The sequence below is a fragment of the Chenopodium album genome, chromosome 19 (assembly GCF_948465745.1).
Source record: "Chenopodium album chromosome 19, dcCheAlbu1.1, whole genome shotgun sequence".
Taxonomy (NCBI): Eukaryota; Viridiplantae; Streptophyta; class Magnoliopsida; order Caryophyllales; family Amaranthaceae; genus Chenopodium; species Chenopodium album.
Genome location: NC_137852.1, coordinates 39,473,357 through 39,489,772, shown reverse-complemented (window position 1 = coordinate 39,489,772; position 16,416 = coordinate 39,473,357). Strand labels below are relative to the sequence as shown.

The window sequence follows — 16,416 nt, the reverse complement described above, 5'->3', positions numbered from 1 at the left end:
TTTACTGAAATCTGCTATGCTTTGCCTAGAAGCTCAAAAGTATAGGACCTAGCTAACTCCGATAGATATTTAAAAATTGCAAGCAATGACCTAGTTACAACCGTTATGTGGATGTTTAACTAGGTTAAATCTCGTACAATGCACGAGTTCAATAATTATTTAATAATTTATTAAGTTATAATAAATCAGTTTCACCAAGTACTATAACGTATAAAATATTTTAAAACAATATAAACATATGAAAGAAAACATTGGCTTTCGGACTAGGCTGACTGTTTCTATTAGGTTTGACAATAAGTATTTCGTATGTAATAGTTATAATGTGCAACTTGATAATTCAGGAGGTTTTATACAAAGTTAAGTATTATTTTTAAATACAATCATTACTTTTATTTAACAAGTTTTTTGTGTGGCCGGTATTACTTATTTAGGGGTTACTTGGTCGATCAAGGGTTATTACTTGGCCAATTAAGGGTTACTAAATTGATCACAGGTTACTTGATAAGTCAAGGGTTCTTGGTCGGTAATAAGTAAGTGGCTAGCCACATATGAAACTTTTTGTACTTTTTTTTTGTTTTTGTTATAAAGTAATTTTGAGGGATGTTTTTAAAATAATACGTTGCCAAGTACGAATGGCAACGGATCAGATTCGGGTCGGATTTGGCTAAATCCGAATCCGATCCGTTTAGTAAACGGACTATGGATTTGGATTCGAATCCGAGTCCGAATCCGAAAAGTCCGAGTCCGAATCCGATCTGACTCGTAATTTTCGGATCCGAATCCGGTCCGTTTTTACGGACCCCCGAAATGATCCGATTATTTTTTTTATTTTGTAATGTCATATACCTATAATTGCTTGTATTGTCATACCAAGGTAAGGGCCTGTTATCTTATGTTGAAATTCAGTTTAGTTCAGTTTAGTTCAGCTCAATTCAGTTCAGTTCAATCCAGCTCCTAATTTCCTTCTCTTATAAAATATTCATTTCAGTTCAGTTCAGCTCAGCTGAGTTCAGTTCAGTTCAGTTCAGCTGAATTCAGTCAATGAGAACAGGCCCTAAGTATAATTATAACATAATTAAATAATGTACTAAGTTACATAACAAAATTTTGCTACAAACAAGCAAACAATTGTCCCAAGTTATATAGCGTATGCTCATAGTCTCGGATTCGGACTCAGATCGGACTCCACCGGACTTTGCGTAGGGTCCAAGTCCGATCCGCCTCCTATTCGGATTCGAATCTATTTTATCGAATTCGGATTCAGACTAATTTTAAACGGATTCAAATCGAATTTTTTTCTTCGGATTCGAATAGAACTCGGATTAAATTGCCATCCCTATTGCCAAGCATCCATTTAGTTTGTTTTTAATATGAACTAGGTTAAGTCCCGTGCCATGCACGATAATTTTTAAAACTTGATACTTATCATTAATTTAGCATTATTATTTAATTATAAAAAATTAAACCTAATTGCAGAATAAGATAAAAGTTTTGTAATTACAAAAAAATTTTAAAAAATTGATCACACCAAAGAAAACAGAGAGAATGCGAGTGAGGGATAGCTCAAGTGGTTAGAGATCTTGGGATCGATTCTTAACCCCGCCCTTGTGGCTCTCTTAACACAAAAAAAAAAAAAGAATAATATATACACAACTAATAAAAATAACTGTGAATTACATCATAAAGTTGTAGATAGAAAACAATTATTGCATAATATTGTATATAAAAAAATAAAAAAATAATAAAAAAATTTTTAATTGATTGTGTACAAATGTCAAATGGAATCTATACTATATACTAAAGTAGTCACCAAAAATATCCTAGGATTACATGTGTCAACTTCTCATAAAATATTTTCCCGTCCAAAAACTTAGGATTTTTTGTTTTTTTTTTTGTTTTTTTTTTTTTTGACAATTTTATTTTATTTTTAAAAATAACTTGAATTGTTTTCAAAAAAAAACTTGAATTTATTCTTATCTTATTATTTATCCCATATTCAATTTTGAATTTTGAATTTTTGACTGAATAAAAAATAAAAGGTGTGTTGGTTTCGCCTTTAGTATAAAATTATAGATTATGTAACTAGATTATAAATTGTTTCACAAGAAACAAAAAATATCTAAAAAGTGTCAAGATCGAGTGTGAACAACTGATTTATTCTCTTCAACCTGTTTTAGATAGACCGGACTAGGTTTATTAAGATCATATTAGATTAGAATTTTTAATTATCATACAATTTTTTTGCTAAATATTGTTAATTGCTTATTAATTTTTTTTTTTATGAAAATTACTTATTTGAAAATATGTGTCACGTAAGCAAAATAAAATATGCGTTGAATAAGATTCGAACCCATAAATACATATGATGTGAAATACATATAAATACATATGATGTGAAAAAAAAAGTGACACCCGAGACAACGCCCGAACCATTACACACTGACACTAAATATACAAATAGTCGAACATAATCATTAAATTAAAGAGCACAAACTAGCAACCCGGGATATCGCTTGGGTACACACTAGTTAATAAATTAAATCACGCCAAATTAACCAGATCTTTTTATTTATGAAAAATAGTTCTACTTAAACTATTCATTTTAGTTTAGTTCAATTTAGGAAATTTTGACATTTGCTACCACCTAAAACACCAAGCTTCAGATTTGCTACCTATTTAATTTTTTTTTTACTTTGCTACCACCCTAAACAGAGTTTGTTAGAAATTACTACCATTTGTCTTACACCGTAAGCATTTCCGTTACCACCACCCAACCACCGTCCAGCCAGCACCCAACCACCCACTCCTTCCACCGTCACTGTTCAACATCAACCCCACCGCAACCACCACCCAACCTGCTCCCAAATCCCTTGCCGCGACCCCAGCCGCTCAAATTACCATCAACAATCGCCAATCAGCAGCAAAACCACAGCCAACCACCATCAATTACCGCCCCTTTCCCCTGTTCCCTTGCATTACCATTAATCGGCACCAACATCTAATCCCAACCACCGCCAGCCGCCGCACACAGAAAACGAACTTAAATTCACAACCCCAGCCCGTCCGAACCCCAGCAATCGAACCCAAAATCGCGACCCCATCCCCGTTCGAACCCTAGGAATCGAACCCAAATTCACGAGACCTTTGGCCAATTTGATTCGATGGAGAGATAAACCAGTGGCTATTTCCATTGTACAAGCAAGATTAGTTGGATTAGCTCACTTTTCCGTAGGTTATATATTCACATATGCGGCTTTCTTGATTGCCTCTACATCGGGCAAATTTGGTTAATTTTTGTGTTGTCTTCACGAGAATCTCATTTCTTTGGATGGAGAAGGCAACCCCCTTTCTTATACACTTTTACATCTAGGATCCGACTTGTATCATTGATACTAATAGGAACGCCGGCGTCGCGATCCCAGCCCCCTTCGCAGCCCCCTCCCCTCGAAAACCCGCTTCAATCCCAGCCAAAAACCCCAATCGATCTGAGCAAATCTCAAACCCCAATTCAATTAAGCTTGTGGGTAACGAGAGTGGAGAATGTGGGTGAAGGAGAAGGAGGAAGAGCCGTTTTTGGGGAGTTTTCTGGCGGCGAGGTGGAGGACCATGGGGAGGTGGCGCCGGCGGCAGGAGGGGGATGGTGGCTAAGGTGTTTTGGGTGGCTGGTTTTGTTTTTGTTTTTGTTTTTTTTTTAATTATTTTTCTTTTAATTTTTTAATAAACTTAACGGAAAATCTAACAGATTCCGTTAAGTGGTAGTGAATTTTAACAACATCTGTTTATGGTGGTAGCAAAGTAAAAAAAAAAAAAATTTAAATAGGTAGCAAATCTGAAGCAAGGTGTTTTAGGTGGTAGCAAATGTCAAAATTTCCTACAGTTTATTGAATCAAAACTTTATTAAATCAAAAATGAACGAAAATACTCCTACATAAAGTAATAACTAGGTTAGGTCTCGTGTCATGAACGGTTATTTTAATTACTCCATGTTTTCTTTTTATAAAATAATTTATGATATACAAAATAAAAAGTTAATATCTTTATACAAAAATCATACTCTGCCATAATTATATCTTATGTAAAAAGATTATTTTTTTTCCTTATTAATCCGTATTTAATTGGGCAATAACATAAGAAAGGTAAATATTATTGCTTGTTTATTTGGTTGACAAAAATAAATTTTCTTTTAAATAACTTTCTTATATAAATCTTTTCTAATTATATTAAATTTTTTTAAAAAATACTAAGGACACACCAAGACATGACATGTGTCATTACTGGTGTGTCTTTTAGTATATAGTTATTAATTGGCCCCTATGAGTGAGTACCCACATTTTACATCAAATAATAATTCGCTTCTCCACTTCTTTCCACATTTCATTCACAATCACACATTTTCTGTAATTTCAACTATTCTCATCAATAATCTGTTTTAGGGTTTATTCTCATACGATTATTTTTAGTTCAATTCAGGTTAGTTCAGTTCAGTTCAGCTCTAATAAGTTCAGGTCAGTTCAGTTCAGCTCCTAATTTCCTTTCTTATAAAATATTCATTTCAATTCAGTTCAGTTCAGCTCTAATAAGTTATTCAGTTTAGTTTAATTCAGCTCAATTCAGTCAATGAGAACAGCTGAACAGGCACTTAGTATTATGTTATTGATGAAGGAGAGGATTCAACAATAATACTCTTATACTTCGTATAAAGTAATAATTGGCACTTGTGACTTTGTGAGTACCCACATTTTACATCAAATAATAATTCCCTTCTCCACTTCTTAGTTCTTTCCACATTTCATTCACAATCACACGTTTTCTGTACTTATTATTATTATTATTATTATTATTATTATTATTATTATTATTGTCGTTCGTTGTTGTAATATAAGCTTAAAAGTATGAAATGGCTTTATATCATTAGCAATATCATTAGACAAAAACTGAATTGAACTGAACTGAACTAAACTAAACTTATTAGAGCTGAACCGAACTAAACTGAAATGAATTGAATTGAACCGACCCATTACGAAGGAGAGACTAATTCAACAAAAAATACTTTCATTTTAATAATTTCCATAAATTAATATTTGAGTCTTGTGAGTACCCACATTTAACATCAAATAATAATGTTATCTGAATTTAATTTCCATCTCTCATATATGATATTTTTCTAATTAATAAATCCCCAAAACTAAGAGAGCCATTCATATCAAATAATAATGTTATCTGAATTTAATTTCCATCTCTCATATATGATATTTTTCTACTAAGAGAGCCATTCATTTCATTCACAATCACTTGTTCTCTGTAATTACAACTCTCATCTATAACTTTTCTGCTGTGTTCAAAAAAAAAAAAACAAGTATGGCAATTGTAGAGATGGTAGTTTCAGCAATGTTTAAGGAAGTTTTAGATAAATTGGTGTCCGAAGGAGTGAAGCAGTTCACGAAGCTGTTCAACAAAGGAAAGAATTCTGAAAATGAAATAAAAATCGAAGAATGGAAGGATGAGCTGGAGATGATTCAAGCGGTGTTGAGTGATGCTGAACAGAAGCAATGTGATGAGCCAAACGGAGAAGCAATCAGGTTGTGGCTGGAGAATCTTCAAGATTTGGCCTTTGATTTGGAGGATCTTTTGGATGACTTTGCCGTTGAAGCCCTGAAAATGAATGATGATTATCATTTGAAGAAGAATGCTCGTGGATTTCTCCCAACTTCCTTCCATAATATGGTTTGTACTACTTCTATTTCTCTCTACTACTCTGTACTTACTACTTACTCCAATAGCATTTTCTAAAGACCATTTATGCTCTACATATAGACGTCCCCTCTTTTTCTAAGAGTTACAATTTCATCGATACAAGTTATTAGGATATAATAATATAATGTTAGATGTGCATAAATAATATGGATAGTGGCGAATTTAGCATTTTCAGATCAAAACCTTTTGCGTGCCTCCGGTTTACAATAATTTTATTGTACATCGAACATTTTTGCAAAAAGTGACTCTTTTTATTTACAAAAGTTACCCTTTTTCTTTACAAAAGTTACCCTTTTTATTACAAAAGTAACCCGTATTTTCACAAAAGTGACCCTTTTTTTTTACAACAGTGACCTTTTTTTTTAACATAAGTGACCCTTTTTTATACAAAAGTGACCCCTTTTTTTCACAAACGTGATCCTTTATTCTCAAAGTAACTAAGCTACATATGCAAATTGCAAAACAAAGTATCAAAATCTCACTAGTTTTTTTGTTTTTTTCAATAGTAAACCATACAAGTATTATTTTACTTTGATTCCAAAATTTCTGCTACTGCTTCCAATTACCATACAAGCATGCATCGTCACCATCATTACCTTCGGAAGCAAGGAACGAAGAGCTTGGTGCCGCGATCGAAGGAATGAACGGCCAAACACTCAACAACCATCAGATCACTGTTGATGAGGCTCAAGCTCGCGACAGTGGTGGCGGCTCCCGTAGTGGGTGAAAAATAAGTGAGGAGAAAGAGAGGCTCAAGCTTGCGGCGGTGGTGGCGGCGACGGTGGCTTCCGTAGTGAGTGAAATAAGTGAGGAGAGAGAGAGAAACTGATAAAAGAAAGTGATGAAGAGGCTCACGTGCTATTGATTTACAATAGCACTATTGTACATCCGATTTTTTTAAACATTTGTGTTTTCAGATTGGGATACTCCGTAAAACCGTAACATTTTATAGAGGTGTCAAAATTCGACCTAATCTGAATCCATCTGTTTTGAATTGTAATAGAAGTGATTTGATTCGAGAAATTTAAAACCCAAATCTAATATGTAACCAACTTCGAATTTGACCTGATCCAAACTTAATTCGGAACAAAACTCGAAAATGATTTGACTCGACTTTAACTCAAATCAAATCAGATTGACTCTATCTAAACTTAATTAGACTTAAATTAACCAATCAAACTCATTTTGAACCCAATCCGAATTTAACCGAACTATATATGAATCGATTTGAAGTTAACCCGTTTTAAACTCTGCAGATTTTTACCGAAATTGGCAATCCGAACGAACAAACCCGACCCCTCGTGATCAAACCAAACTCCATCCGATTATCCAAATTGAGACATCTAGTAGCATCAATGTGCCAACCACTAACAAACACACCAACTTGTCAATCTCTCATGTCCAAAGTATATAGGATTGAAGAGATATTTTCCCTTTAATATTTACAAACCCCCACTATTAAATTAAGCTAATTATATTGGTATTTTTTTGATATTTTTTTTTTTTTTGAATGATAATCAAAAGGGAAATACAAATAATGTTAATTTATGAAAGTACTAATTTTTTTTAAAACTTTTTTGCTCAGGTTGGCAATATTTTGGCGTGTGGTTGTGGATCTACCCGGCAAATTGGATACTCTGGTCCAGACTTTTCGTCAAGGATTGATGCGATAAGCAACGCCTTGAACAGTATTAAATCCCGGGTTCCTACTTTGGGTCTCATATCCAACAACTTGAGGCTACCAACATACGCAATAGAGGAGCTAAGAAAGACGCGACAGACCTCTTCTTTATGTGAGCCTCATGTTTACGGGAGGAATGATAGGAAAGAAGATATCATCTGTCAATTGTTAGAAGATAACCCAACTTATGAGAATTATGTTGTGATCTCAATCGTTGGCATGGGAGGCATTGGGAAGACTACTCTTGCTCAGTATGTTTACAATGATGAGAAGGTGAAGGCTCACTTTGATCTTAAGGCATGGGTGTGCGTATCAGACGTGTTTGATGTCAAACGCATAACAAAAGATATCATCAATTCGGCTACCCCTGGCAATTTTGATTGTAACAACTTGAATGAAGCACAACAGAAATTGCAAGAAGTGGTAAAAGACAACAAAATCTTTGTTGTTCTTGATGATATTTGGAGTGAGAAATATGAGGAGTGGAACCAGCTACAGATACCTTTTCTTGGTGCAGCACGAGGAAGCAGAGTCATTGTCACAACCAGAAAGGGAGTCACTGCAATGGTGATGAATAATCAGCAATATCCCAACACCATCCGTTTAGAACGTTTGTCTGATGAGTATTGTTGGAGTATATTTCAGCAGCATGTTAATACTGTGTATCCAGACCTTGCTGAGAGGCGGGATGATATTATCCGCAAATGCGATGGATTACCTTTGGCTGCAAAAACTCTTGGAGGTCTCCTACGAAAGACAGTGGATAAGGGTAAGCGCCAAAGGATATTAGATAGCCATATTTGGAGTGACAAGTGTGAAATTTTACCGGTTCTAAGGTTGAGTTATCATTATCTGCCATCTCTTCTGAAGTGTTTATTTGCTTATTGTTCTGTATTTCCCAAAGATTACGAATTTAAGGAGATGGAGATTATCCAACTGTGGATGGCTCAGGGCTTCCTACCAGACAACACAAATGAAAGAATTGAAGATATAGGCTATGATTACTTCAATGATCTGGTATCAAGGTCATTATTTGAAAAAAATCCAGCTTATGAAGGAACGTTCATCATGCATGACCTCATACATGATGTGGCTCAATTTGCTGCAGGCAACTTATGCAACGTAATGGATGGCACGGATACACACACAGATTTCAGAAGAACTCGCCATTTGTTTATCACCAGGCATGTTCAAACCTTGGGAAACCAAATTATGGCTTCTCAGTTGCGTACTTTTCTAGGCGACTATGGTTTGAAAATCAACTATTTTGATTTCTTCACAAAAATCCGTCACGTACGCACTTTATCTCTAAGTTCGGGTGTCATTAAAACTTTGCCGGAATGTATTGGTGATTTAAAACACTTGTGCTACCTTAGTCTCGATTTTCAAAGAATAAAAGAGTTGCCACTTTCAGTCAGTGATCTTTGGAATCTCCAAACACTTTGCTTGAAAGGATGTTACAATCTTGAGAAGGTTCCATGTATTGAATTGCTTGGGAAACTTCACCATCTGTACATTAGTGATACCTCTCTAAAGGAGATGCCGCTTGGAATCGGGAAATTAACAAACTTGCAGACTTTGGATACATTTGTGTTGGCAGTTGGAGGTGGGTCCAGGGTAAGGGAGTTGGGGAAGTTGCATCAGCTCTGTGGAAGATCAATAATCGTTTCCGGGCTAGAAAATGTGATAGAGGTTAATGATGCAGAGGAAGCCCAATTGTCTAAAAACGAGAATCTAGCTGAGTTGTATTTGAAATGGGGAGGAACTTGTCGTGATATGGTTGATGACAAGACTAGGACATATGTGGTTGAGAAGTTGCGGCCTCACACTTCCATCAAAAAGTGTAAGTTGGATGGGTACATGGGATCGAAATTTCCAAGTTGGTTGGGAGATCCCTCTTTCATTAACATGGTTGACATACAGTTGAAAAAGTGTCAGAAATCTGTATGCTTGCCCTTACTAGGGAATCTACCCTCATTGAAGAGTCTTCTAATTGAAGATATGGATGGTATTAAGAAGGTTGATATTGAATTTTATGGGAATTGCTCAACTCCTTTTCCATCTTTGAAGACTCTACGTGTTTTGAGAATGAATTCCTGGGAGGAGTGGGTGCACCCTCCAGTCGTAGTCGACAACATCAACAAGGCATTCCCAATCCTTGAAGAGCTTTCTATTAAGGGTTGTCCGTCATTGCAAGGTGATCTACCTTCTCATTTGCCTTCTCTTAGAAGGTTGGAAATCGATGGAGTCGAGCAGCTACAATCCTTGGAATTGAAGAGTTTGTTTACCTCAACTTCTCATCTTGAAGAAGTCATTGTTTCCAGATGCAAATCTATGGTCTCTATTGGTCAAATTCCCTCGACTCTAAAATTGCTGAAGATTTGTGGTTGCAAGAAACTAGAGTATGTAGAATTTGATGAACATCATGTGAATTTGTCTTGTGAAAGTGACGACGAGAAAGGCCTAAAGAGTGAAGAAAGCATAGGAGTCTCCTCGAAGGTTGCATTGGAACTTCCTCTTCTCACCGAATTGAAAATAGAAAGATGCCCAAGTCTAATATCATTACAGCAAAACTTGCTTCTCCCAGCTTTACGAGATCTTCAGTTACGGGATTGCAAAAATATGGAATGGCTTCCTGGTGAATTGCACAACATTACCTCCCTCCAGGAGTTAGGGATTGAAGAATGCCCTAAAATACATAGCTTAGCAGAAGTTGGTTTACCCAGAAACCTTACATCTCTTGCAATTGAAGAAGTGAACATAAGTCAGGCGATACAAATAATAGAGTGTATTCCGTGCCCCCACCTTTCTTTCCCTTCTTCCTTGTCCAAATTAGAAATCAATGGTTTCCAAAATTTGAAAACCATATCCAATGGCAGCACCCTTCCCAACCTCACTGACCTTCATGTTAGGGATTGCCCAAGGCTTGAATCATTGTTTAGCAATTTCATCTCACTTAGGATTTTATCAATTGAAAATTGCCCAGAATTACACAACTTTCCAGGAGGAGTTTTACCCACAAACCTGAAGGAGATTACAATAAGAGGAACCAAGATAGACAAACCAATAAAAGAGTGGGGATTGCACCTTCTTACTTCCCTTAGTAAGCTTATACTTGATAATGTAGGCAGCTGTGTTGATACACTAGAGTCCATTAGCTATCCTGACTTTCCCTCTTCTTTGGTTAGATTAAAGATAAAGGGTTTCCAAAATTTGAAAACAATATGTTGTTCCACTCTTCCCAACCTAAGGTTTATGGATATCAAAAATTGCCCCAAATTGGAATCCTTAGGTGACAATGGCCTTCCTCCACTCAGTCTTGTTGAAATTAAAGAGTGTGATATGATAGAACAACAATTGACAAGTGATCCCTATGGCTGTATACATACAAAGAATGGAATATTCTCCCTGCCTCCATTTTCATCTGTTTCCATTTTCACTTGTATATGCAGGTTTTTGACATTCTTTGCTTATCTATAGCAACCCCAGTGCATGTGATCTCATGTTTTCACTAGAAACTGTATTATTTGTATTATTTTATCACACGTTTGCTCTAGAAACTTGTAGAAAGCTAGAAACAATAGCATATAATCCTTTGCCTAATACCATTGCACATACTCTCTTATATCAGGTGACAAACATTATTGTTCTACACTTCTAGAGCTGCAGAAAGTCTGTCCACGTTCAGACATTCATCCAAAGATTAATGTCATTACAGTTTGCAAGACGATCAGATCCCTGGCAGAGTGTTTTGGTTATGCTGCAGTCGTACCAAATAGAAGCTTGTCAAAGCTAGAAAGTTTCGACGTTTATTAAATTAAGCAACATTGTGGCCAAGATGCAGTGCTGTAGACTATTGTTCCAAGAACCAACAGATAATGCATTAGGCCTCTGTTTGAGCTTAATGGCAACTTTGGTTAGGCAAGATACTTGAGAGTCAGACCGCTCTATATCTGCAACTACTTCAAGGTTTGTTATTGCCTTGAATTGTTTTCATTATTCACTTTTGATTCAGGGACAAGTCGACAGGAAGCACCTGTAACTTTTACAGTCACATAAATTGCGAATTTGCTTTTCATTGATGTTGTATATGCATTTCATCTGTTTCCAACTTTTTGTTGTCCAAAAAAACCAGGTGTTTCTCTTTTGTTTCACACCTTTGGTAATTTCTCCTATATTACTGATGATCAATGGCTTTAGGAAGCACTAGTGTCCAGAGTAATTTTTTTTTTTTTTTTGTAATTTCTCTTATACTACTGATATCTAGCTAGCACCAAGTATGCACACACTAGAAAACTGGAAACAATAATGTATAATTTGTTTCTCTTTTGAAATTGCTCGTAATTTCTTTTATCAGGTGAAACATTTTTGGGTCTAGAACTGCAGAATGCATATATCTCCACATTGCTCAATCCTGTTGTTGAGAATGTTGACATTCATTCACCGAATACTGAGGTGGCGTAATTACAACCCCTGGCAGAGTCTTTTGATTATGCAGGTATCATACGAAGCAACATAGGACCATATTGTGGCATTAGACATCTGTAAGATACCTAAGAGTTTGTGGCAGTGAAGCTCACTTTGGTTATGCAAGTTACTTGGGACCGATTTCAATGTCTGCAAGTATTTCGAGGTGATTAGTGACTCATGTACATGTTTAATCAGATTTCAAATAATTTTACTTGATTCAATCATTACTCTCATCTGTATGTTTGATTTTGTTTGTTCTTTTTTCCTGGTGTATTTACAAGTCTCCAGAATTTGGATGATTAGACATCAATATGATAATATGTATAAGGCAATTTTTCCTAATTACATGTATTTGAAGTTTTAAACTAGCTTGGAACAACTGGGAGGGTGCTTATTGTTTTATGAAATACAAAATAAAAATTCATAATATATGGTGGACTTTTTTTTTTTTTTTTTTTTTGACATTGATGGTGGACTTGTATACACAAGTAGAATAACTTTTGTATACATCCGGTATACAGTAATTTACTGTACATCCGGGGTCACTTTTTATTAAATTTAGGGTCACTTTTACAATTTTTTAGGTAACTTTTATCAGTAAAGCATAAATATTTCGTAACTTATATTTATGTCATGGTAACTTTTATTCATATTAGGGTAACTTTTGTTCATTTTAGGGGTAACTTTATACCGGATGTTCAATATTTATTGTACATCCGATTTATTTAAAAGTTTGTCACACAAGTATAGTATGAATAAATTCTAAGATTACCTAAAATCGGGAGGAGAACACTAACCACTTGAGCTATCTCTGACTCTCTTTCCTTGATAAATGATGATGTGGAGTAACATCTTGCCGAGCAATAATCATTGCCCGACCCCATTATACATTGTAATTAAATTATTATTTTGATGCTTAACATTGTAATTAAAATAATTAGAGCTGTTTTGTACAAATAGAAAAAGTACTTACTAAATAATTGGTCCTTTGTGACTTTGTGAGTACACCCATTCAGAATTTCGTCACTTTACAACTATCTATCACCGTTAATCCTGCTATCAATAATTCATTTCCCACCAATCCCAGACAAAGATAAACCAATCATTTCATTCACAATCACATTTTGCTAAATCATAAACAAAATAAAAATCAAATTTTGCTAGTAGCCGATCAAGGATGGCCATTGGTGAAACGTTTCTGTCTGCATTTCTGCAAGTGTTGTTTGAGAAGCTGCTGTCAACCGGAGGAAGCCAATTCTTGAAGATGGTTGGTGGAGTTGATCTGCCGAAAACAATCAAGAAATGGAAGATAAAGCTTACTAGGCTGGAAGCTCTGCTGGATGATGCTGAGCTGCAGCAATTTCACAGTAAACCTGTCAAGTTATGGCTCAATGATCTCCAAGATTTAGCTTATAACATTGAAGATATCTTGGACCATTTTGCAATCGTAGTTCAAGGTTACAAGTTGAAAAAGGTGGAGGAAGATCAAGTTAATGCAGTAGATGATCATTCTCACCAATGGTATTCTAGACAGTAGTTTATGCAGTAGATGACCATACAAGTCATACAACAATCCTAACTATCAATGGAACTTCACTCAAGCAATAAACATTAAGCGACTTCAATGAATTTGACCATTTCAAGCTAGTTATACATGCCCTTAAGCTAGTTATAACATAATTACATGACTGGATATAGGGAGTAACCAAAAGACATTTTGCTTGATAGACTTGAAAGTGAAACTGCTTTGAGACACTATAATATGGAGTAAGATGCTATGAGCAGTCAAATTACAACATGTGTGCTGTAAATTTAATGGTATAAGTTTTATTCATTGTAGTTCCTCAACAAAAAACTCACCAACTTTAAGGGTGGCACAGTCAGGAATTGACAGCATCAGCTTTTCATTCCAGACTGGATTCAGGTTGTTCTTTATAACACGAGTCTTCACTGACTGCGAGGAGAGTTTCATCAAAACCAAATCAATATAAAAGCAAGATCCAAAGATAAACCATGAGAGCTCACAAAGTCACAAGGGGAAGATTCTTACTTCTTGTCCCAGACAGAGGATGACATATGGATAACTAGATACCATATCTTGGATACCAAGGTTCGTGCCTCTGACCACATTTACTTTAATCAGTCTAACAAATTCAGTCATACCTGGCTGCAATCAGAAAGTACAAGCTCGGTTGCAGAGGACTATAGTTTCTAATGAATTAAAGGGTTAAATGTATAAGAATTGTTGTTTTTAAGATGAAAAGGATGAAAAACATTCATGAAAATAATGTTGAAAATAGATTTATGAATAAAAAAAAAAGAAAAAAAAATTGTAATCCATTATGTTTCATGAAATATAAAGACATACAATCAAATCACAGTTTTAAAACTTTTCTGCTCGTCCTTTCTTTTTGAGCTATGGCAGCTACAACGAACACATGCCCAATTCCCGTAATGCGAAGGCTGCTTACTTGTTTATGTATTTTTATCTAGTGATAACACCAGATTCTTGCTTGATGAAGTTTGATAGGTTGACGGACTTCTATAGGTTGATGAACTCGTAGGACGTGAATATGGACACATCAGATGCTCATCTGAATTTATAAATTGTTGTAGCTCATAATTTCTCCTACACAAATCCAAAAGTAAATAAATACAATAAAAAAATAAAGAGAGAAAATAGAATAAATTAGCGTACCAAATTTCTGCATTTGTAGAAAAAGAACTATGAGGCATAGGACTATAATACCTGATAAAATCAGAACGCTCCTCTAGCAATATCTGGTTTTGGTTTCATTATGTTTCCAGGAATGCAGGCTTCATACCTTTTGTTGGCTACTATATTTCCTCCTATTACTTCCAGGGCACCTACTTGGTCCTCTGTCCAATCATCAAGCTTCACTGATAAAATTTGTAAATGTAATACAAAGACATACATTCTTCATCGTGATCCCCTCCCCAAAATAAGATGTCCATATCCCTACGACATTGCTATAATTTTAAAAATAGAAGCTCGGATATGAGGTTAATCAGATATTGTGCAGTAATAAGCTTCCTCAATAATAGCAGAATGTGACTATTTTCTTGGGGCATAAGCTAGTTTGCCTCTTCTATTTTCATAATCATTCAGCTTAATAATTCGTCTATCTTTAAGGTAATAAACTTTGGAAAAAGCAATGAAATTTATCAAAAATCTAAATGTTCCCTGTAAAAGCCCCATGCATCCACCTCAATTAGCTAACATTTACCCTTGTAAACGTTCAATTTTGTTGGCTGTAAGCCTGTAATCACTATTAAAAGATGTGAAAAAATGATAGGTATACCTTTAATCACTAAGCACTATACTCATGAAAAAGTGTTACTTTCAAAAGCATATCACTAAAAAGTAAAAACACATTTCTAGTTATGACATACAATTCTCATCAACTTCACAAGTATTGTGTAGATTCACTGTTTCCTGCTTATCAAGCAAATATACATAGTTCAGCTTTAGAAAATAGCATGTTCCTAAGAGCACACCAATCACACAAGACTTACGGCCTAACTGTGGCCATCACAACACCCCCCCCCCCCCTCTTTTCTAAAAAAAAGGCACTAACCACCAGTTTACATCTCATGCAGGTCTAAATCACACAGCAATGGCAGTCGAGCCAGTCCTGCAAATCAATTTAGGGGACTTCAACAGGACTAAAGATCAGCTGAAGTCGAATTAACTCATAAGAAAATTACAAAGATGGTTTAACCCCAAAGGATTGCAATGAAAGGGTATTCAAAATTGAATTCATATAATTATGCTTATGATGACAACTGCTGTATAAGCTTCAACAAAAGAATATCTACAAGACTACAAATACACAAGAGGGTAACCAAAAACAAACAAATCAATGCTTGGCAATTCAATTTTGCTTACAAATTACAACAAGCCAAACATGTACAAAATCAAGAACATGATTCTGAACCTTTGTTCCACACATTAGTTTACCTTCATTAATTTACAATACAATACTGGGCTTGTTTTTCATCCATCACACTGCATCATTCAATTACTCATCTCTAGTGCCTCAGCAAGGTAATGGAAGATATGGCTGTGAACTGTGCCTATTAATCTGTTTGGGGATTTAAGCAGTTTCATGGATATAGAAGGAAAGTTTATTGGTCATCACACCCTATGTTTTATGGTATTGCAATTATATGCTCCATCATTGATCAGCCAAAATATAACTTCGCAAACATTCATCAATTAATTCTTACATCAATCTACAGTATTTTGTAGTGCAACTGAAACTACTCAATCATTATTACAAAATGTAAACATCTGTTGCATTTATAGATTATATCAATGTGGTCAACTTTTCTCAAACCCATATACAAGTTTTATCCAACACACTTAGCTATGTCTCTTTGTTTAGATATATCTGCTCATCCCATTTTTTCCCGTAAAATCTTTCATAAAATAATTTAGTCCACCAATCTCTTTATTTCTTCTTAATTAGGGGGTTGCATTGCATTTA

General features: G+C 35.1%; 2 protein-coding genes across 3 annotated transcripts; one reads left to right on the top strand and one right to left on the bottom strand.

The window, feature by feature from the left end:
* The first annotated feature begins 5,210 nt into the window (after nucleotides 1-5,210).
* On the top strand, nucleotides 5,211-11,209 carry LOC145593657 (putative disease resistance RPP13-like protein 1). Of its 2 annotated transcripts, XM_081649952.1 has the most exons (3): nucleotides 5,211-5,724; nucleotides 7,340-10,887; nucleotides 11,067-11,203. In XM_081649952.1, exons 1-3 carry the CDS (start codon nucleotides 5,359-5,361, stop codon nucleotides 11,068-11,070), a joined length of 3,918 nt encoding a protein of 1,305 aa, XP_081506078.1. In that variant the 5' UTR covers nucleotides 5,211-5,358; the 3' UTR covers nucleotides 11,071-11,203. The 2 variants fall into 2 exon arrangements, with proteins under 2 accessions (XP_081506078.1, XP_081506077.1); XM_081649951.1 differs by having other exon boundaries at nucleotides 7,340-11,209.
* Nucleotides 11,210-13,736: 2,527 nt separating this feature from the next.
* Nucleotides 13,737-16,037, bottom strand: LOC145594348 (putative ADP-ribosylation factor GTPase-activating protein AGD11). Its single transcript, XM_081650676.1, has 6 exons — nucleotides 15,953-16,037; nucleotides 15,320-15,412; nucleotides 14,731-14,806; nucleotides 14,408-14,534; nucleotides 13,956-14,072; nucleotides 13,737-13,859 (listed from the first exon to the last, which is right to left on the bottom strand). The coding sequence occupies exons 1-6, from the start codon at nucleotides 16,035-16,037 to the stop codon at nucleotides 13,737-13,739; spliced, it is 621 nt and encodes a 206-aa protein (XP_081506802.1).
* Between the last annotated feature and the right edge of the window lie 379 nt (nucleotides 16,038-16,416).